This window comes from Danio rerio, chromosome 22 (assembly GCF_049306965.1).
Source record: "Danio rerio strain Tuebingen ecotype United States chromosome 22, GRCz12tu, whole genome shotgun sequence".
Lineage (NCBI taxonomy): Eukaryota > Metazoa > Chordata > Actinopteri > Cypriniformes > Danionidae > Danio > Danio rerio.
The window spans coordinates 19,875,218-19,897,867 of record NC_133197.1 but is presented as its reverse complement, the minus strand read 5'-3'; the positions used below and the strand labels follow the sequence as shown (position 1 = coordinate 19,897,867).

General features: G+C 35.1%; 1 protein-coding gene and 1 long non-coding RNA gene across 5 annotated transcripts in view; one reads left to right on the top strand and one right to left on the bottom strand.

The window, feature by feature from the left end:
• Positions 1–20,860, bottom strand: part of LOC141380314 (uncharacterized) — a 51,451-nt gene extending 30,591 nt beyond the window's left edge. For 2 of the 3 annotated variants that reach the window (XR_012398142.1, XR_012398143.1), the window contains exon 1: positions 20,580–20,853. This is a non-coding gene — a long non-coding RNA (uncharacterized lncRNA). Of the gene's footprint in view, positions 1–20,579 lie in introns of all 3 variants that reach the window. The other variant, XR_012398141.1, reaches the window with a different exon arrangement.
• Positions 20,861–20,960: 100 nt separating this feature from the next.
• The window catches only part of celf5a (cugbp, Elav-like family member 5a), a 373,513-nt gene continuing 371,823 nt past the window's right edge, over positions 20,961–22,650 (top strand). For both annotated transcript variants that reach the window (NM_001130788.2, NM_001431119.1), the window contains 1 exon segment: positions 20,961–21,410. In NM_001130788.2, coding sequence (NP_001124260.1) covers positions 21,053–21,410 — 358 coding nt within the window. In that variant the 5' untranslated portion in view covers positions 20,961–21,052.

Below are 22,650 nucleotides of genomic sequence, written 5' to 3'. Positions count from 1 at the left end.
ACAGAAATCGAGTAATAACACTTCAGTCTTCTACCGAAGCTCAGACGCCGCGCTTTGAGAAACTGTCAATCACAGCTGTCAATCACGATGACACGCCCAGCATTAAATTACTGCTAAAAACAAACTGTTTACAAAAATGAAGATCTGCACCTATTTCAGCACAATAATCAGTGCCTTAATCGACCAGAACCATCTTTCGGGACATTTTATTGCAAGTGTAATTAATTTTTTTATTTGGGCTCAAGTCTCCTTCATTAACACGGAGGAGGCGGGCTTTATGACTTGTACTGCAGCCAGCCCCCAGGGGGCAATCTAACGGCCGAGACCTTCACTCAAACGCAGGCTTGCGGCACACTTGGTATCAAGCTTTCAAGAAAGCATTTAAAAGCATTGCCATTCAGCTGTTGGTCAGCGGATCATCGCTCATCTGCAAGGTTCAAGTGGATATATACACAGAGAGTTTTTAGTTTTTGTAATTTATCTCTGTATTTCTATCTAACATTGTTATTTTTTATATTACAAAACATTAAAGAAATCAGCATTTCTGCATTTAATTACCATATTGGTCAAAATTACTGCAAGCATGTCTGCTACTTTTCGCTGTGACTTTAAATATGCATGCATTTTTTGCCTAGCATCTTCCTGCTAACATAAGCATAACTTTCTGATAGCAAAAACATAAATTTACTTCAGATACATATTTCAAAACAGCATATTCTGTGCTGCGAAATAGCTCCTGTTTGAAAGTGAATTAAGTGAGGCCCAGACCTTTGCATGTTCTAGTATATTAACTATATTTTTATAGGCTGTATACCAAAAAAAAGAAAATATTTTTAAGGCAAAGGTGTCATAAAATAAGATGACAGACATTCAAAGCTTAATTTTAATATCTCAATAGAAGCTTTGAATGTAAATACGACGTGAAAATGACGTCTTGTATGAAAATGGTCAGAATGACCAGTATGGTAATTCTAATAGTTACAGAATTTTAGTTTCACTGTTAATATAGCCGACTCTTGTGTCCATGTTAACACAGAAGGAAGCGAGGGCATCGATGCCCATTTTGGCCAATCACAAACGTTTCTGTTGAGTTCATGAGCACAATGGCCATACAGCTCGTGCTCTCTAACTGGCTGCAGCTTGTCACTACATTTGACTGCACGTGGGTCGAGTCGGTCGACTGCTCTGGAATATTCAGCATACTAGATATTGGATTTCTGTCTAAGAGGTCAGCAACACGTCAGCAACACGCCAGTGAGCCTCTTTGATGCATTGTCCAGTAGTTCACACATAAAGACTGCCGAGCACCCGCACATATTTTCCCCATCACAGCCCGATCTGTCGGCGAGCTCGTTAACTTCCAAATCGGGCTCAAAATAAGGCTTAAAATCTTGTAGTGTGAACTAGTCTTTATTTTTCATTTGATAGTTTTTTTTATGATTACTATTTTCATGTAATTATTTCTTTATTATTATTTAATTTTTCAATATTGTTATAATCTTATGACTGTGTGGGTTCAAGCGACACTTGTTTTCAAGAGAAAGAGATAAGAGAATGTCTCCATTTCAATGTCTGTATTGTCTCTGGACAATATTGTGAAGCAGTAATTTTCCATTGCTGTTGTTTGTTGTATAATAACATTTGTAGGATTTATCCTGGTCAGATGAAGTCTGAGCATTAAAACATATGCAACTAAGATTGTTCAATAAATTCTGCTCTTTCTTTATCATCATTACTCCTGCTTCTGCTCCTCTCTAGCTTTCTCAGTCAACTCCTATATTGATAGAAGATTATTCAGTTGAAAACTGGTTAACAGTATTGGGCGGCTCCGCTGGCTTGTTGTCTGGATACCCAGAGAAACAGATATTTTCTGACAAGATCTGGTGTCAGGGGCTAGATCTTATTCATCTGGCATGGAGAGTGTGTTCTAACACCAGTGACAGAGGGTTCACATGCTTTTTTATGCACTACTTTTCCTCTTAAGAATTTCTTAGTGTTGATATCATTGGAGGTCAACTTGTTATAAAACCCAAGGGTTCACATACTTTTTCCATGACACACTTTGAAAGTTTACCTGACCCTACCATCTAAATCTCGCAGTTGAAATCGAGACTGATCAGACCAGAGATGTTCAGAGATGCTCTTCAGCAGACTTTCAATGTTTCGAGCTTTTATTTGAGTTACTGTTGGCTATCTATGAGCTCAAACCAGTTTGCCCATTCTCCATTGACCTCTGGCGTCAGCATGACATTTTCACCCACTGAACATCTGCTCACTGGATACTTTAGGCATAATTTTTTGCAAACCAACTCTCTGTAGAGATGGTTGTGCATTTATTACAAGTAGTTCAAGATCAGCAGTTACTGAAAATCTTGCCGTCACATGCTCTTGTCAACTTCAGCAAATCACCCTGACCATGTCTACATGCCTAAATGCAGTGAAGTGCTGCCATGCTTGATTGGTTATTTCCATTAACAAGCAGAAGAACAGGTCTAACTAATAAAGTGGTTGGTAAGTGCAGAGACATTTTTGAAAAATGCCCTGCTAAAGATCAGATTAAAATTCCAAATGGCTCCCATATTTTTCCTCCAGATGTTCAAATTCACTGTTCTGCCCCTTAAGATTTCCTTGCACAATATTGCATCATTTCCATGACCAATTCTCTCACCAAAGTCACATCCGTGCCACCCACGGTGTGTACGGCTCCATTCTGGGGATGTGGAAGTGTCTTTCACAGCTTGAAAACTTAAAGCAACGGGATACAATGAGCACAAAGAGAAAAACTTTCAAGCATCTCAAGAAGTCATGCATGCAGGACATCAATTGTGTTTTAATTGCTCGTCATTTGCTTTTTATATAAATGTCATTCATGCTAATTATTTACATTTGCAAGCTAGCCACCTAGAGACAACACCTAGGGGGTTTTAATCAAGCAGCTAAAGTTTTTCAGACACATAAAAAAATCCCCCAAATGTACTGTAATTTGAAGCAGACAATTTACTGTACGATTCAACTAATTTGGGCAATTTAAAAGCAAAGAATAACCAGTCCACTTCATCATATAAGTACCTCAGATTGAACATACAAAGCTGCAATTTTCAGTCAGGGGGAATAAAAACCTAACAACCGCCTTATAATGGTGCACTGTGGGGTTACGCAGTCTCTGGAGGAGATGCTGGCATTCTTTGATGTCTCAAAAAAGACAACATGAGACGCTAACTGTCCTCGGCACAGACAGAAGTTTTTCTTTTCTCTTCTCGAGACATCAAGAATGCAGTATCAAGCAGAAGTTAGGAAAATACAGCGAAGGAACATGAGGTAAGGCACGACAAAGCAGTAAGCCAGATGAAATTAAAAATTCATGTCCCTTCTGCAGTGACCTAGAGGACCTTCCACGAGCCCTTGTGCTAATCTGACAGATGTTTTCAAGGGGAGAAATCTGGACTTGCAAAGTGACAACGATTTAATAATTGTGAACCCAATACTAATAAAGTTGGAGCCAACATTATGCAATTTACAAAAGAAAGATTATTGTTATATTCACAATACTAGAGTATATACAATTTTACTGTTCATTTAATTAGATAAAGGCAAGGCCAGGAAACCCCCGTTTCAGCAGGGTTTTTGTCACAACTCTATTTTGGAAAAAGTCAGGAAAGTGGCCGTGTTCAGTTCTGTTTAGGGGGAGTGTCGGAGAAGGGAAAGAGGGAAGGTCCTTAAATTTGCATAAAAATGGGAGTGTCCGTTTGGGTGCGCGCTGATTTTCACAGAGGCAAAACAAACACACAGGCGCAGGGGAGGACATCAGTAAACTAATTATTTGCCAAATTATTAAATGGCGGACTTTAACTGCAGTTCGACTCTTTCATTCAGGAAGTTCATTCATGCCCCTCGTGACAAACGAGATATTTGATTCGAGGAATTGCTGTAAGGGTGTATTTTTATTGCAATGTTTGATACCGCACAGCGACTGAAAGAAAAAAAAACATTTAAATGCTGAAAGAATACTGCTGACGATACAAACTAACTTTGGCTCTGAATAAACAAACAAAGACACCGATTGCTCACTTACCAAATCTGTAGAGACAGGACAATCAACACCAACTGGAAGTACGTCTTTATTAAAAGGAAACGAGCAGCAAATCCGGATTTCACTATTTCCAGATGAGAAAAGCTCTCAAGTAAAAAAAAAAAAGTTTCTTAGACACGTATTGCTGTCGCGCGTTGCCTGCACTGTAATCCTCATGTGAGTCCAGCTGCTCTCTCATAGAGGAAAAATTAAAACAAAACCTTCCTTGCAGCAAATTATAAAAGGAACACTGACAACCCGTATCTCCAAACAATTCCTGTTCTCCCACTTGGCAACACAACGTGGCGTCTCTCTGCCGTCTGAACACTGTAACAGGTAAAAACAGTCTTCAAAGCAATCAAGCATATTAATGAAGTTGCACTGCACAATAGAGCGCGCTGATTGGTTTGAACCAAGTCTGACTTATGAATAAATGCAGCACACTCAGAGACGTCACAAGGTACTCCCAGGTAAAGACGTCCAGGCTACACGCTGGAATACACGCTAAGATCTCATGGCTGTGACACAGCTTAAAAATAATTTGTTTTAAACCGGAAGTACGAATTTGCTCGAATTATTTCAAAAACAACAATTTTTCACTTTTTAGTGAAATATATGTGTCCTAATAGTGTTTTTAACAGTGTGAGACACATGTATGACTGTCAGCAGCTCAAAAAATGTGTTTTGGTGTTTCGTGACGCTTCCTACTGAAAAAAAAAAATGTCCCAAAACATCAACAACTAGTTGCTGGTTTGTTGGTCCTAATCACTGGAATCCTGGTTGCTGGTTTGTTTTTCTCCAACATTTGGATAATACTTGCTGGTTTTTGTTCTCCAACATAAGAATATTAGTTGTTGGTTGGCTGGTCTCTCATATGCGACACTGGTTGTTTCATTTCTAATCATCAGCGTGGGAAGTGGATCTGCTGGTGGACCCCATGTTGGGAAACAACAAACCAGCAAGTATCCCAATGTTGGAGAAAAACAAACCAGTATTCCAGTGATTGGGACCAACAAAACAGCAACTAGTATCCTGATGTTTGGGGATGAACAAACCAAAATACTGTATCCAAGCGTAATAATTTACCCTATACTGGTTTGTTTTCACCAACATTGGGATACTGCTTGCTAGTTTGGTGTTCTCTAACATGGGAATATTGATTGTTAGTTCGCTGATTTCCAATACAGGACACTGGTTGTTTCTTTTCTGGTCATCAGCATGGGAAGTGAATATGCTGGTGGACCTAAGCAAACCAACAGCCACATTCCCATATTGGGAAACAACAAACCAGCAAGTAGTATCCCAATGTTGGAGAAAAACAAACCAGTATTCCAATGATTGGGACCAACAGACCAGCAACTTGTATCCTGATGTTTGGGGATGAACAAACCAAAAAACAGTATCCAAATGTAATGATTTACCTGCTGATTTGTTTTTCTCCAACATTGGGATACTACTTGCTAGTTTGGTGTTCCCCAACATGGGAATATTGGCTGTTGGTTTGCTGGTCTCCAATATGGGACACTGGTTGTTTTTTTTTTCTGGTCATCAGCATGGGAAGTGGATTTGCTCGTGGACCTATGCATAACATTGCACATTGGGACCAGCTTGGGATGCTGTTCAACCAATGTACTATATGTGATCTTTTTGGGTGATATGTGTTACATAACAGTTCTCTTAGGGCATGGTTGTGGTTAACTAAAGATTAATAATAAAATTAATTTTACCTGAATATGTAATACAGATATATGATGCAGGTTCCATGTTTTTAGGCACAGCAAAATCCTCAGTGTTATATTAACCCTCCTCAATTTACATATGGTCCCACACTTTAAAGGGTAAAAGTACTGTAACACTTAATCAATGCTGTTAGTAAAATTAAGACTTATGGCCCATTTACACTAAGTGGTACAGTATGGTACGGTACGGGTCAAAACGGGTCCCCTTTATCAGGCTTGCGTTTCCACTGCCAAAAGAGTACCAATTGTTTTTTCGGCTTCTCCTTTGTTTTTGTTTTTTGCATGTCATTCTCGTGTCTGTCTGTTTCTGAAAGAATCAGATGTCAGAAGCACTTCAATAATCACCGCACATTATTATCAGCTCAAGAAGTTCATTATTTAAAATATAGATGGGCACAAAGTTATCAGGAGCTACCTGGAGAAAGTGAAACTGCTTGTGCTTTAGACGGCCTTGTAAACAACAACAGAGCACACAGTAGATTTTGCTTTTATTCTTGGCTTTGTGGCTGTTCATCAAGATGATGACAAGATTTGTTTGAGCTTGGGTCGACCATGGCTTGTTATTATATGTATATAATATTACAGTGTAATGTCTTGGCAGTGTATTTAAAAATGGCATGTCTTTTGTTTTCATTAAGTTAACACACTGCTTTATGTAAGAATGTTCAGTGTCCTTGATCCTCTCTTTGTCTCTCTATTTTAACTTTTTTTCCAGGAGATACACAAACCAGGTCACAGGTCATGGAGACCTCTCTCTCTCCCTCTTTTGAGCGGAATTACTGATGCTGAGGAGGGGAACACAACCCCTCATGATCATTATGACAATCATGATATTGTCTACAGTAATTTAGCTGTTTTATTGTAATTTTTTTTTTAAAGTAATTCCTTTTTATGCTAGATAGACTTTATGTGTACTGAGGATATTGTAGTCGAATGTTGAATAAACCAGTTTTTAACCAGTTCGATAAGACAGCTGAATGTACAAGAAACAACCTCGAGTTTCCACAACAGATTGTCTATTGCGTCCATGGTTTAGCTTTTTACAGGTCGGAGATCAGCTCTTAATAGTTTAGGGTCTGCCTGACCCCCAAGAACCATGCCGCCATCCATGTCTGGAGTTAGATACAATCCTCCATCGACGCACACATTTAGAATTGTCTACTTTTGCTGCCAGCTTTTCTGGACTTGTGTAAAGAGTATAATTGCTGCATTGTTGTACTGTAAGGCAGAGCGGCCAAGGAACTCATTGCGAATGTTAAAGCTCGCTTCTGCTGATAAAACTGCAAACTATCTTCAGTAAACTTTATTTATTTATTTGAATTACTGACTCCGGCTCTTCTTCATCTGATAGACTGGTCATTTTTTTGGGTTAAAAAGTTAGCTTTTTGGTACCTTTTGACAGTGGAAACTGCCATAAAAGTGTACTGAACCAAACTGTACCATACCGTAGCACTCTGTGGAAATGGGCAATTACTCTACATTTGAAGGGTTGTTTCTAATAAAAAATAAATGGTTATTTTAACCATATTTTTTGACCATTTTTAACCATTTATTTTTTGAAATCGCCCAGCATTTTTCAGAGTGTACAAGTGATGATGGGCCATGTGTGATGCAGCTAATGAGCAGAATCACTGGAGATAAGAAGAGCAATAAGAATAGATTCAAAAAATGTATGAAAAGAGCAGACAGCACATCTGCAGCTGATTTGGTCAGCCTTATATAGTATGAAACTGACTGCACAGTGAATCAATGATAATTAACCAGAAAATGCATGAGCAATTCTGAAAATAATCACAATTTTCACTTATTACAGTCAGTTTTGGTTTTATTTCATTCACATGCATGAATAAAAGTGATCTGAAGATACTATAATGGTCAGTGTCTTTTAGGAATTGAAAAAAAGTCCAAAACACTATTGTCATTAATATTTTATACTCCACACTGCAGATACATATTACAACATACACTTTTGGAAGATTTTGACATTAGCAAAAAATCATTAAAATACAGCAACTTTCAATGATAGAATTCATCATCAAGTGCGCATTGCTATAGCCCTTCTCAAAAGCCTTATTGTAAAGCCCGACCTTCCACTGCCAACTGGCATTTATGTTTGTTTTTCAATATCTGTAAATGCTTTTGTTTTGAAATATACATAATTAATATGCATAAGCTTATTTTTAACTAACATTGATTAAAATAAATGAAACCAAAACATCAAATAAAATCATAAAAAAATGAAATTCTAATGTCAACAAAGGAAGCAAAATAAATGATTGTTATAATTAAAGATCACGGTGAATAAAGTTTGCATTACTAAAAAAAAATCCGTAAAAAAACAGGAAATGTATTAGCAGCTCATTCTAGATTTTTTTACTGTTAATTAAAAAAATGAAAACTTACATTAATTGACAGTGTGCCCACATTAAAAGAAATTAAAGCTGTTTAACAGTTAAACTTCTATAAAAACACGAAACATTTCTATTGATTTAGGGGGTTTTATATTAAAAACGTTATTTTCTGTGTATTTAAGGGTATATTTTTTTCTGTGTTTTAAAAGTACAGTAAAAAAAATTGAGATTCTGTGTTTTAATGATATACCTACTGGTCTTTTTGTGTTTGTGTTACTATATTTTGTAATTCTCCATTCTAATATGATCAAAATTAATGCAAGAGCCAGTGATTGTATTTTCTAAGAAGGTTCCTGTTAGAAACTCGATTAACCTCAATTTCAGCGCAAGGACAACAGCCAAAAGTACTTGTTGAAATAGATCAATAGTCTACAAGGTTGGGAGCCTCTATGGCGTGACTGCAACAGTTTGTTTCACGGTTAGAGGAAAGTTTTCTGTCACTGCAGGTTTGGTCTCGGCTGACTGCAGAAAAAAACACAGCCAATCAGTGTTTAAATCTGTAGTTTTTCCCACAAGCTAGGCATTGCAAAATGACTTCTTAATGAGCTTTTTGGCTTGGCTTTTAGTTTAATATCTTTGAAATGATTTTTCCTTGAATTTTTTTTTATGTAACTACAAGCCTAATTTAAATCTATTATTTATTTAAATATTTTTGATCTCTTTAGTAATGTTATAAAGCATCAAAGTTGTGAGTGAACAACAGTGCAGGACAGAAATATCTCAAATTTCATTAAAAAATACTTTCATTTTTGTTTAAAAGAAACAGAATTTCAGAATTTTAATTTTGAACTTAACTAACCACAATTATTATTTTTTTTTAGAGTGGCCAACTACATTTTTTAGGTCAATCCCTATGCTGGCTGAGAGAGCTTAACATGCTGTAATTTAAGAAAACACAAGCAATTAAAAAAAAAAAACTCCAGCAAGTTGAGAAAATATCATCAGTTTAAAAGCACACATGCTGCAAATCCTCACAACGCAAACCCATTTAAAAAAAATGCATTTTCACACAACGCAAAAAATAATGAAATGTGCTGCATTTGCACACAAACAAATAATAAAATGTGCTGCATATGCACACAACACAAACAAATGATAAAACGCACTGAATTCTCACACAACACAAATAATTATTAAAATGTGCTGCATTTTACCACAACACAATGGAAATGTTTCAAGGAGACCCTAAACGTGACGGACTCGGCTATTTAGGTTATGGTTATTTAAGCTAACAATATACTAAAGACATGAGGATTGGGATATTGGAAAAAGAAAAAGAAAAACTCTCACTTTTAAAGATTACCAACAACTTCACTGACAAATAGACAGGGCACAGCGGTGTCCGTCACATTTAGGTCCCCTTGAAACATTTCCGTTGTTTTTTTAAATGCAGCACAATTTATTAATGTTTGTGTTGTGTGAAAAAATAGTGTGTTTTGTTAATGTTTATGTTGTGTGAAAATGCAGTGCATTTTTGCATTGTGAGGATTTGCAGCATGTGTGCTTTCAAATGGATGAAGATCTTTTCTTTATTTGCTGGCGTTATTTGTAATTGCATGTGTTTTGCAGCACATTAAACTCTCTTGGCCACCGTACAATCCACTTAATTTTGTAAAAACTAATAAATTGACTTAGTTCCTTCATGTTGTCCCAACACAAATCAATTGTGTGAAACCAAGCATTTTTACAGTGCTTTAAAGGGTTTCTGCACTGGCAGATATACATTTTAAGTTGTTTAAAATTCAACTTGGACAAATAACAGAATCAACCCTGTCATGTACTTTCAAAGAACAACGTTTATTTTCTTCATCTTTCGACTTGTCTTTCTGTCAGTTATGAATTTGACGTTGACAGTAAGTCATTTGAAATTCTAACACTTGTTACAGATGTCTTAAATCAACGCTCATGACAGCCAGAAATGACAGACTGTTGTCAGCAGATCCTGGATGGAAATTTAAATTTGAGTGATAGCCGCCCACACTGCTTAGGTAATAATTAAAGGTAAGCTTCAGGATGTCAATTAAATAAATGAATAAAACAACAATTCACTGTACTCAAAGCTTTAAGAAAAACTATATAGAGTTGAGTCCTTAAGACTAAAGTCATGATTAAATTATTTTTTGAACATTTAATAAAACTACAGATGAAAGGAAATCTCACTTAACAGTCTTAACCAGAGTGTGAATTATACACCAGTGGTTTGATAATACATGCTTAAAGTGATTTCAAATTTCTAAATGTATTTATTAATGAAATGTATACGCTTTTAGTGTTTTAAGGGATATATAGTGACTATTTTAGAGGTTACTGCCGACTAAACTACACAAATTATGTGTCTAATTTTTCTTTTTTTAGGCTACATGCAGATACGAATACCTAACACAGAAAAACGTGTCTTGTAAATAATTAAGATGTCTTACTCTAAAATTGAGCTCTAGAACTGCCAGTTTTAGACTGTTGAATCATATATTTTCTAGCATGGATTGGTGCGATTATGCATCCACAATAGTATGAACCGTTATGGGGAGGTCAAATGAATATTTATATTACACATTTTATTATTACTATATTTAAGATAAATCAGGGATCAGAGAAAGCTATTCTTACTGTTAAAGGACTGACCCCCATGCATCTTGTTTTGATGTCGTTCAGTGTGGGATCACATGTTAATTAGGGGGCTAAATCCCCCCCAAATCCCCCTATAATTCGCACCTTGGTGTGAACTCGCAGTATGAAAACACTTGATTCTGGTTTTAAGACTCAAAATGAATATATGGCTCCCCCTTGTGTTCAATATACGACCTGCAGGCTGACGTATTTACTCTATACCTGCTTGCATTAGTTTAAGTACCTCTCAATAATAACCAGCCTAACAATTTAATGTCTATGGAGAACTGATTTGTCAATGTTTGATTTTATTTTTTAAATACGTGATACACATATCTTTACTCAAATATTTAGTGTAATATATTCAAACAAGTTCAAACCATCTAATTGTAAAATACAGCATGCAATTTTCAACATTTCCAATTTAAAAGGCATGGTAAAACAATGCACATAAAACATTTAATAACTAAACACACTTTCAACAATCAAAATAAAATATTCAAAATATAATCACATTTTAAAATAGACTGCAAAAATTACTTAATGTACTTTTTGACCTGGCTTCTAGTTAAATATCTTTGAAATGACTTTTTCTTGGGCGACACAGTGGCACAGTAGTTAGTGCTGTCGCCTCACAGCAAGAAGGTCGCTGGTTCAAGTCTCAGCTAAGTCAGTAGGCATTTCTGTGTGGAGTTTGCGTATTCTTCCCACGTTCGCGTGGGTTTCCTCCAGGTGCTCCTGCTCCGGTTTCTCCCACAAGTCCAAAGACATGCGGTACAGGTGAATTGGGTAAGCTAAACTGACCGTAGAGTATGCGAGTGAATGAGTGTTTATGGGTGTTTTCCAGTGATAGGTTGCAGCTTGATGGGCATTCGGTGTGTAAAACATATGCTGGATAAGTTGGCGGTTCATTCCGCTGTGGCAACCCCAGATTAATAAAGGGACTAAGCCGAAAAGAAAATGAATGAATGAATGATTTTTTCTTGAAAAATTTATTTAAATGTACCTACAAGCATAATTTAAATCTGTTATTTATTTAAATATTTTGGTTCATTCCGCTCTGACAAAACCAGAATAATGAAGGGACTAAGCTGAAAAAAAAAATTATTGATGGATATATTTATTATAAAATAATTATGGATATACAAAAAACGCACTCAGAATACATCAGACTTTTTTAATAAGATAAATATATTTAGGTGTAAAATAGAAATAAAATAAAATTAATGAAAAAATTATTATTATTTTAAATTAAAATGCATAGACATTTAAGTAACTAAAAGTAAAAAAAATGTTTTGATTTTAAATGAACAATGAAAACATCATTCTTGTAGTGAACACTTTAACTGGTTAGATCACCCACAATTGGAAAAAAAAAAAAAAATCTGTCATTAATTACTCCTCATCATGCCATTTATCTTTCAAATACAAATAATTAACGACAGAATTTTCTTTTTTTGGGTGAACTATCCCTTTAGGGAATGTTTTGGGGGCGCAACTGCACAATTGCTGAGGGGTATGAGGATTATAGTTCATACCCTTGGACATTGTTCTTCTCAGTTTAAAACAGTGTTTTTCACCCTTTATTTATGTTTTGTGCCACAACACTTTCCTGTTCTGTTGTTAATATATATTTTAAAGGGGTAGTCCGCTACAATATCATATTTTAAACTTTAGTTGATGTGTAATGTTGTTGTGTGAAAATAAACAACATCTCCGAATGTAATATGCTCAAAGGTCAATGCAAATGGAGACATTGGCTTTTACAGAATTAGCTTAGCAAAACCTACAGCGAACGAATTTGAGGACTATAAAAAATACATGCGGGTTAATGAAATCATAAACGCTTCAAGTTTCTGTATTTGGGCTTCCAAAGGACACTACACAAAGAGAGATGTGCTTACAATTTAATTTTAATTATGTTCCATAGAATTATAATAAATATATAGCTAGCATTTGACAAAGAACTTCCAGAATCTCTGTCATTTCAGTGGTGGATTCAGCTAAAAACTTCTCCAACCATATTAGATGAGGCTGTGGATTGTGAGCCACAACCTGTAGCGAAGACGTAAACAAGGATGTAAACAATGGGAAATGCTGTTTGGCACCGCTAAATAGCAGTCAACCTGCTTTAACCACTCACAGTCTTCAGCAGTGCTTACAGTGTCTCTATGCAGACGCATTCCCTACATTCTACATCTCACAGTCATTTTCATGTTAGCTGAGTAGCTGTATATAATCAAAGTAAGACAAATGAAAACAATAATGTGATTTTCTACAAGTAAAGCATGAGCACACATTGCTTTGCATCTTATAAACACAACCAAGCCTTAAAATACACTGTGGACCACCCCTTTTAACACTTGAATAAAGATTATTTTCCAAAATTCTTTTAATATAATGGCGCCCCCCTAGAGCAGCAGTCTATACACCACAATTGTCCATACAACCCCATTTTTATGCCTCTGGAACGTATCTTTGCATACAGTAAGTAAAATTTTTAAATAATTAGTCCTGGTCTTCTCTACAGTTGCAGGATAGAGTGCCATAGTCAGGCAGAGGAAGCACAGTGTTTGAATGCGTGTGGGCCTGAGATCACAGATTTCCTGGGTGTGCAGCTGTGTGTGATCTCTGTACATGTTCATGGTGGCGCAGTGTTAAGTGCCCCCTTCAGCTGTCTGCGAGTCTCCCCTGAGCCCCAGCCACTTACTAAAGACTAAGCCTGACTGCCTCTCCACACCCACTGAGTGCTTAACAACCAGCGGCTAAAAAAACGCTCGCACGTTAACTTGTAATGCTACTTCTTTGCTCCGCACTAATAGCACTGGTGTCATTGATTTCTTGTCGCGCCCCCTCAGCCAGGCGAAATACTAATGGTGGTGGTCAATAAAGCACATGAACTGGAAGTTCGCGCTCCTCACACCTCTGTCAAACTCTGCCCTAAAAATAGCAGACACATGCTGCATCTCCACTGGCTCACTTAGAGTCGGCTTGTCTGTTTTATATATATTTAAAAAGAATAATAGTTTATATACGCATATATTTCCAGACACTGAAATTTTGTTATTTCAACTTAATTTAGAAAAGTGGAACCCACACAAGCTGAATTAACTCTGAATGTGATTAAATTCCATTCATTTAATTTATCTGGTGAATTTTACTTTAACATTGTTGTTGAATTAAATTGACAACCAGAATGTTTTGCTAACGGGATAGTTGCCCTCAAAATTAAACTCACATTTACTCATTTTTGAGCCAAACCATTATGAGTTTTTTTTCTGTTAAACACAAAAGCAGAACATTTTAAGAAAGCTGAAAACTTGTAACACTTCCATATAATAAAAAACAAATAACATGAAAGTCAATGGGGGTGACACGGTGGATCGGTGGTTAGCATTGTCAGCTCACAGCAAAAAGGCTGCTGGTTCGAGTCCCGGCTGGGCCAGTTGGTGTTTCTGTATGGAGTTTGCATGTTCTCCTTGTGCTGACGTGGGTTTCCTCCGGGTGCTCCGGTTTCCCCCACAGTCCAAAGACATGCGGTATATAGGTAAATTGAATAAACTAAATTGGCCGTACTGTATGTGTGTGAATGATGTTTCCAAGTAATGGGTTGCTGTTGGAAGGGCATTCACAGTGTAAAACATGCTGGATAAGTTGGCGGTTCATTGTGCTGTGGAGACCTCTGGTGAGTAAAGGGACTAAGCTAAAGGAAAAAAGGAATGAATAATTGAAAGTCAATGGTTTCAGCTGTTTCAAAGTATCTTTTTGTGTGTGTGTTCAACAGAAAAACTTTTGTGACAAGTAAAGGGTGAGTAAATGCATACAGAATTTTGGTTTTTCCCAGAACTATCCCTTTAAGCACTAAAAAGATTATTACTGAAAGTTAATTGGTGCAATGATTGTTTTGACTTTTTTTTTGTTTTGGCTTTCATTGAGTAAATGATGACAGAATATTCATTTTCGTTTTCTCTGCAGCTTAAACTACTTTAATAACGTTTGTTATTGTATGTAACATATGGACTTGGTGAGTAAAAAGATCTCAGTACTGGCAATAATAGCTATTGCTAATCTAGGAAAGCAACAAGCATTTTTATTGTTAATAAAACAATAATTCTATTTACACAATGAGCACTGCTTATCAGCGCAGTGGTAAACTGAAAACTCAGATCTTTAATTGTCAGCATTTTTCCATCTTGATGTAATTCCACTGAGAGCATACTGGAAACTATACATTCAGTACCCAGTTATGCCACAGTTGTTTTCATGCAATACCATCACAAAATGATTTTTTATTTTTATTTTACTAATTTAAATTAATTAAACATTGAACATACAACAAAAATAATTACATTTATTAAAAAAATGTTTGACAATAAATTGTCAAAAATTTTAAGGATTGTGTTTCAGCTAATTAAAAAAAATGACTTTGTTTAAGCAGCAACAAACTAAGTGTAAACTTTTGCGAGTGTGATTTTGGATTTATACTGTTGATATCACAAGTTTTACAGCTAAATAATTTTTTTATATTTTGATCTTAACATTAACCTCAGTCAGATCTGGTCATTTGGGCTTCTGATCCACTAATATCTTCATCAAAAACAAGTAGTTAAAATTATATCTTGCAACAATGAGCTAAACTAACTGACTCTGGGCCCTTGTATTTTTAAGAAGATAAAGCACAGAAGCTCTTCAGGTGCTATTATACTTTGGATATGCATTATTTTCTAATATTTCAACTATACCACTTTAACTATATTGGTTATAATACAACGTTCAGATGTTGTATTATGTTACCTTTGTAAGGTTTTTGTCCTCAAACAACTCCAGCATGTATGACTAATTTCCTATGCTTCTCATCTAAAGTCTCTGTGGCTTATTTCAAATGTCATTTTAGAGCTAGCAACAGGTGTTTCAGCCATTACTAGCAGATTAATGAAGTTATAAAGTTATGAGAGCGAGAAAGAGATTAAGCATGTGCACTCAAAAAATGACTTCCTTTTTAGGACTTTTTGGGACAACTTAATTGTTTTATGCTCAATCCACTTAAATTTTCCAGAAAGTGGGTAAGACAAAAACAGTAGCCAAAATTTTTTTTTTTTTAAAAATCAAGTAAATAACAGGGTGAGAATGTAGTAAAAATCAGGCGAGGGCTTTTCTTCTTCTGAATTGCTTTTTAAATTTGTCGGTCAGTTAAGGAAAGTGGGTGGGCGAGTCAATTTGTGCTTTTCAAAATACTATTGGTTGGTTTTAGGGAAGGGGGAGGGTGGGTCAGACAATCGGTCAGTCAGTCAAACAGTTAGTTGACAGCGGCCTCTAGTGGATTTACAAGAGAACAGTAGGTGCAAATGGAACCTTAAAAAGTGTACACATCGGCCTCTAGTGGAATAGCAAAAACAAAAACTGCCAAAAATATACCTCCTGGGACTTATTTGACGTCTCCAGCAATGTATACAGAGATTCATTTTCAGAAAGAGCCTGGGTTGGTTTTGCATGTTCATGTTCTTGGTTAGTAGATTGTCATTATGTGGAATTTTGCGACTGTTCGAACGCATTCGACTGTATGATCCATTTTCCCTATAAATTAAAAATTTGATGTTGGCAAGTTGTATTTAAAACCTGTATTTACAGTTGGCAACTTAAGATTAGGAAAACTGCATCGTAATACCTAAAACTGGGCTTTATTTATTTATCAGCATGAATGCAGGTTTCAGTTTAAAGTCAAATCAAATATTCAATACTATATTCAAAAAATATACTAGTATTCAATAATACTAATAGTTAATAATATTTAAATCTATTTCTGATGTTTCAGTATATATCAGTAATTGATTGTATCACAAATGATTTACATGCCAGATTGGAGCCAAGTTTAAAGAAAAAAGCAAAGTGAGAAATTGCTATAAAAAAGCTATAAATTAATCAATTTTCCTTCAGTTCCTAGTCCTTGATTTATCAACAAGGAACTTGCAATCTCCAACAGAAATACAACAAACTGCTACAGAGGTGGAGCATATTGAAAAATAAATAAATAAATAAAATTCAAAGAAAAATGTAAACCTCATTGACGAAAACCCCCGCACAATAACAAAATGGATTCATTGTGAGTTATTGCAGTTTTTGACTGTCACATATCTTACTGAAAAGCCCCTTCTGAGTGAGCTATCGATCGGTTATATAAAAGTTCAATGCCACTTCCTGCCAAGCGGATGAAGTGTAGATATTGCTCCATCACTTGTAGTTATGAAATTGCTTTGTCTCAAAACAGAGTTCCCAGAAACATCGATACTGTCAGTTTACAAAAGCCTGTGGTGTTTCTTGTTCTTCTCATAAATTCAACATTCACACCAGGGTGGCGATGTGATGGCTATTTTAGAGAATGGCATAAATAGCACTGCTTTCTTTTAATTAAAGCAACTGTTTGAGACTTTGCATGAATGGTTACATGAAATATTCATGGACATGGATACATATTGTGCAGCAATTCAGGCCTACTGAAGCAAATCTCTAGCATAAAGATACAGTATATTTCTTTATAAGTGGTGAGATTTTAATCGATTGTCTTTTAAGGTGAGTTGGTATTCTAAAAAAATTATTTAAAGATGTTGTTTTTAGACAGATAGAAGCAACCAGATCTAAAGCTATTCTTATATGCTATATAAACAAACAAAAACAAAGTCTCATTGTTGTGTCTGTTTACTTCAGTTTATTAACAGCTACGGCATACACTGAGTACTTGTGTTTTTATGGCCTCTAACAACTTTTGAAGATCTAAAGGTTGCACATATGGTTAGTTTTGAAAATAGGGCTACATTAAGACAGCGTTTAGCCTTTTAAGTTGCATTGTGTATCTAATACCAGACAAAACTAAGGTCAGTTCCAATCTGTATTCTCAAAATAGCCTTGAAAAACCCCTGTAACCGTAGTGACAGATAATGCCAGTATATATGAGATCAATTCTCTGGTAGCTTCCCTTAAAAATGCTATAGTAGTCTCTCCATGTTACTTTGATGGTTATGAATTACTTTATATTGATCTGCAGAGTTATTTCTATATTCAAAAGGTCCAAAGAATTTCATGACACTATACTGCATATTTGTTAATCTGGTTGATGGAATGTGAATTTTTTACACTTAAACATGTTAACAGGTTATTTAGAGGCTGCAGTGAAAAACTGTAATACATCTAAAAGAAACATACAAACAATTTAATTACAACAACAATGAAAAATCTGTTTAACTGAAATATGAAATCAAAGAATGTTTAAAAAATATTATGGGAACCATTTGTTTATGTAAGAGTTACTTTTTGTGACTTGTGAATTCAGTATATAGCATGCAACTGTGTGAAAAATCCGAAATGCAGAAAATGAGTGCTGAATCCAAAGAGAAACTTTAAACTTGAAGTTTGTAAGAAATAAGGTTGCTTATGCATCACTCAGTGTTGTAATGTAGGGCTGCATAATATGCTGTTTTATCATCATTATCGTAATATGCACATCCGCAATAATCACATCACAAAGATATGCAATGTTGAGATCGAATTATAGCTGACCAGGAGCTACAGAATTGTATTTAATCACTGTATTTATGCATCTTATACGATTTATGCAAATAATAATAATAATAATAATAATAATAATAATTTTTGTTTTGTTTATTTTACTTTCCCAATGGTAGATATTAGCTTGTTTTAAGAAAAAAAAAACACTCTTAAATCTGACCTTTTTCTTCTGAAAGAATTCAATATTTTTATTTGCTCTAAATTATTTTTTTGGACTAGAAACAAGACAAAGCAAAGTAAGAAAAGCATTTTTGCATTGTGATTGTTACATTTCTGTATCTGAATACTATTAGACCCATCAGAAAATTGTCAAACAGCGATATTCAAATCATGTGAAACCATATTTATATCGCAATATTTATAGTAGAAAAATAAAATATATCAAAATAACAGATTTTTTTTAGTAATTTAACATTTAGTAATTTATTTTCTCTTGCAATTCTAACATTTTTTTCTTTGAGTTTTAAATTTATATCATTATTTCATAAATCATATCATTGCATATCATTATATATCATAAATTTATAAAAAAAAAAATTTTTAATTGTGAGTAAAAAAGTAGGATAAGTGATACTGGATGGCAAAAAAAAAGTCCCAGTTACCTTGTTTATTTTTAATGATTTGTCCTATGGTGGAATTGGTTTTAATAGAATATTCATTTGAATTTTATTATTTATTTATATTATATTTATTTGTATTGATTTATCAGACGTGACTTATATATACATTAAATATACATTAAATATTAATGTTCATATTTTTATGTACTAATTTATTTTTTAAAAATTGTAAGTTTTTAATTTCTACATTTAAGAACAAAATTAAAACGATAATAGATAACATTACTCAACAAATAGTTAATAAGAGTTTTAATAATATCTAAGCTGTTAATAAAAAATAAAGCCTCTGTAGCATGGTAATCACACATTCACCAGTTTTTTTTTTTTTTTTTTGCAATCATAAACCGCCGCATTTGAAAAACTGTCATGGATATTTATACAATGCAAAAAAAGTATTACCTTTTTACCATAATAAAGTATGAAATCAAAAGAACGTGAAAAAATGATATGAAAGCCATTTGTTTCTGCAACAGAATTAAAATCAAAAAGCTAATTAATACATTTTTGTGAGTTGTGAGTTTAGTATAGAGCAAGCTACTATATGAAAATTCAGAATTGAGAGAAATGAGGGCAGAATTCAAAGAGAAACTTCAAACTTCAAATTTGTAAGAAATAAGCTTGCTTTTATATATATATATATATATATATATATATATATATATATATATATATATATATATATATATATATATATATATATATATATATATAGCTCAGTAATATAATTTGCTGTAAATTTAGTATTCTGATTTTTCTTGCAATTCCAACATTTTTCTTCTCTGAATTGTGAATTTATATCTTACAAATATTTGAAATTGTGAGTAAAAAGTAGGAATAGCAAGACAAAAAGTCTCAGTTACCTTGATTATTTTTATTGATTGGTCCTATGATAAAGTTGGCTTTCCATTGAATATTTATTTATACAATATTTAATTGTATTGATTTATCCTATGGTGGAAGTGGGTTTCCATAGACTACACTGATGTGCTTTAAATAATATATATATATATAAATAAGATTTATGTTCTTATTTTTAAACTTTTAATTAATCATTTTATTAAGTTATTAATTTCTACATTTATAAAAAACGGTAAACAGCATTATTAATAGATTATATCTATTTTCAGAATGTCTAAGCTGTTAATAATAATAATAATAATTGCATGGTAACCATTTTGTCTTTCACTCATTTTCTTTTCAGCTTAGCCCCTTTTTTATCAAGTGTCACCAAAGTGGAATGAACCGCCAACTTTTCCAGCATAATTGTACGCAGCATGCCCTTAAGCTGCAACCCATCACTTTGAAACACATACACTACCAATCACACATCCGGCCAATTTAGCTTACCCAATTAATCTATAGCACATGTCTTTGGAGTTTAGGGGAAACACACGTCAACACAGGGAGAACATGCAAACTCCACACAGAAATGCCAACTGACCCAGCCGGGGCTCGAACCAGCGACCTTCTTACAGGGCTAACTGCACAGTGCCTGTACAACATCTAAGCTAGTGTTTTAAAGTTAAGCAAATTGACGCAGATGTCAATTAATTAGCACACAAAAAACACTTACCCGGATGTAGCCCTCTAAACAAACATGCTGCCGCGTGAACTTGAGCGTCTGTTTATCTGAAAGAGCTTTGCCAGGTATGTTTACAAATACGAGGAATTTGTTTTCTTGACAGAATATATCAACCCAAAACACTCGTATTTTTCTCCATCCCAGAGGAATAATCAACGACTAATCATTTTGTGTGTTTCTGTTTTACAACGGAACAAATGTACTCAAAGGAAAACAAAGGTGTTTTTCTGTCGACGGACGGCCTAACAGACAGCACACGTTTGCCGCTGGGTGTCGCTCTGGAGCAACAAATGGCTACAAATCTCCCCCACCCCCTAAACATATACTCTGACTGTGTGCGTATGTGTATCGCCGAGAAAGTAAGTCTGTGTTTCCAGCTGACTGCTCGCTCTCTCTTAGTGTGTGTATGTGTGTGTATGTGTGTGTGTTGTCATTATTATTATCCAGTCTGCTCCCAGCTCAGAATGGCCAGATTCACTCAGACTGAGACAAGAAGGGAGCAGCACCCACAGCCGCCCCATCCCGCTTACTCCAGCCTGCTTTTCACTGGACCCGGGGCAGCACCGACCCAACATCCACTCCTCCTAATCCCGCACCAGCACCAGTACGCTCAGATCCCATTTCCTAAACCCATGAACGGGTCAGAATCCATCTCCATTCATCCGGAGAACGGCACCATGAAAGACCAAGATGCCATAAAACTCTTTATCGGGCAAATACCGCGGAACCTTGAGGAAAAAGACCTGAAACCATTATTCGAACAGTTTGGGAAAATCCACGAATTGACAGTATTAAAGGACCGATACACCGGCATGCACAAAGGTAAACGCGTGATTCCCTTAATGAGAGTGTGATTTGAGCTTGTAAACACCACCATATATTATTGTTTGTTTTTGGAATGACACAATAATAATAATTAGACCTGGTGAATGTTTAATTTTTACAAATATTATTTTGCCTTCTGCACAAAATGTACCCAATTCATTAGTGACGCATGCAATATTCTAATATTTATTATGAATCATGTATTCATTTTGTGGTCCACTGTCATGTCAACATCCAACACTAATATAAATATACAAAGCTTTCTAATATTAGGCCGCTTTAGGTACTATTTTACACTTAATCTACATCGTTTACAGATAACTTCTCAGCTTAGCTTTGGGTGTTTGCATGAATATTCATATTTATTCTCAAATAAAGCGCCATTCTTTATGGCAGTTTAATATTGGATGCTTTGGAACTGGGGCAAAGCCTTAGAAAATAATTTATATTTACAGAGTCATCTCCATCTTCCATTCTTTTTAATAGGGAAATATTCCCACTGCCTCCTTGTGCACAGTTCTGACGATAGAACAGGCGTTCTAGGCTTTCCAATAACAAAAAATAAATAAATTAACTGGTAGCTATTATAACGATCCAGACAGGTGAGCATTATGAAATGTAAATAATACACTAACAGTTATATGTACGTGAAGCTGCTTGCTTTTGATTATATTTGCACTTGGAACACGTTCTTTTGTGCGTCATAACGAACTACAGCGAGTTCTATATTGTGGCATGACGCTCTATTTGACAACTGACATGGAGTAGGCTACGTCATACACCCCGCTAAAACAAGAAGAATAACACTAAAATGAAACCCTCTTTTTTGGTATAATCTTGTTCTTATCATTTGCTATCCTCAAGCGATATGTGTCGGAAGGAGAATATCCACATTTGTCTTCGTTAGTGTCAGTTACTATTAGCCCTCGTATCAGTGCCGTGTTTATAATTATGCTAATAAGGCACTATTTGCTCAAGCGTTCATCCACGTTATTTACCCCGTGAGAAGCACTGCTTCGTATGGGGTTTAACTGTGTTTAACATGTCAGAGTAATGAGAATTTATACATTGATTTCGTGGCCGAGAGTTGTGGGTTTTCATTTGGCCAAGTTGGATGGTTTGGGTCGAGAAAACGGGATGAAATGTTAATTTATTCTTAATTTTAGCTCTCTGTGACAAATGCTTAAGCAGAGAGGATTTGCAAGACAAAATGTGCTGTTTTAGAGGGGAATTTATG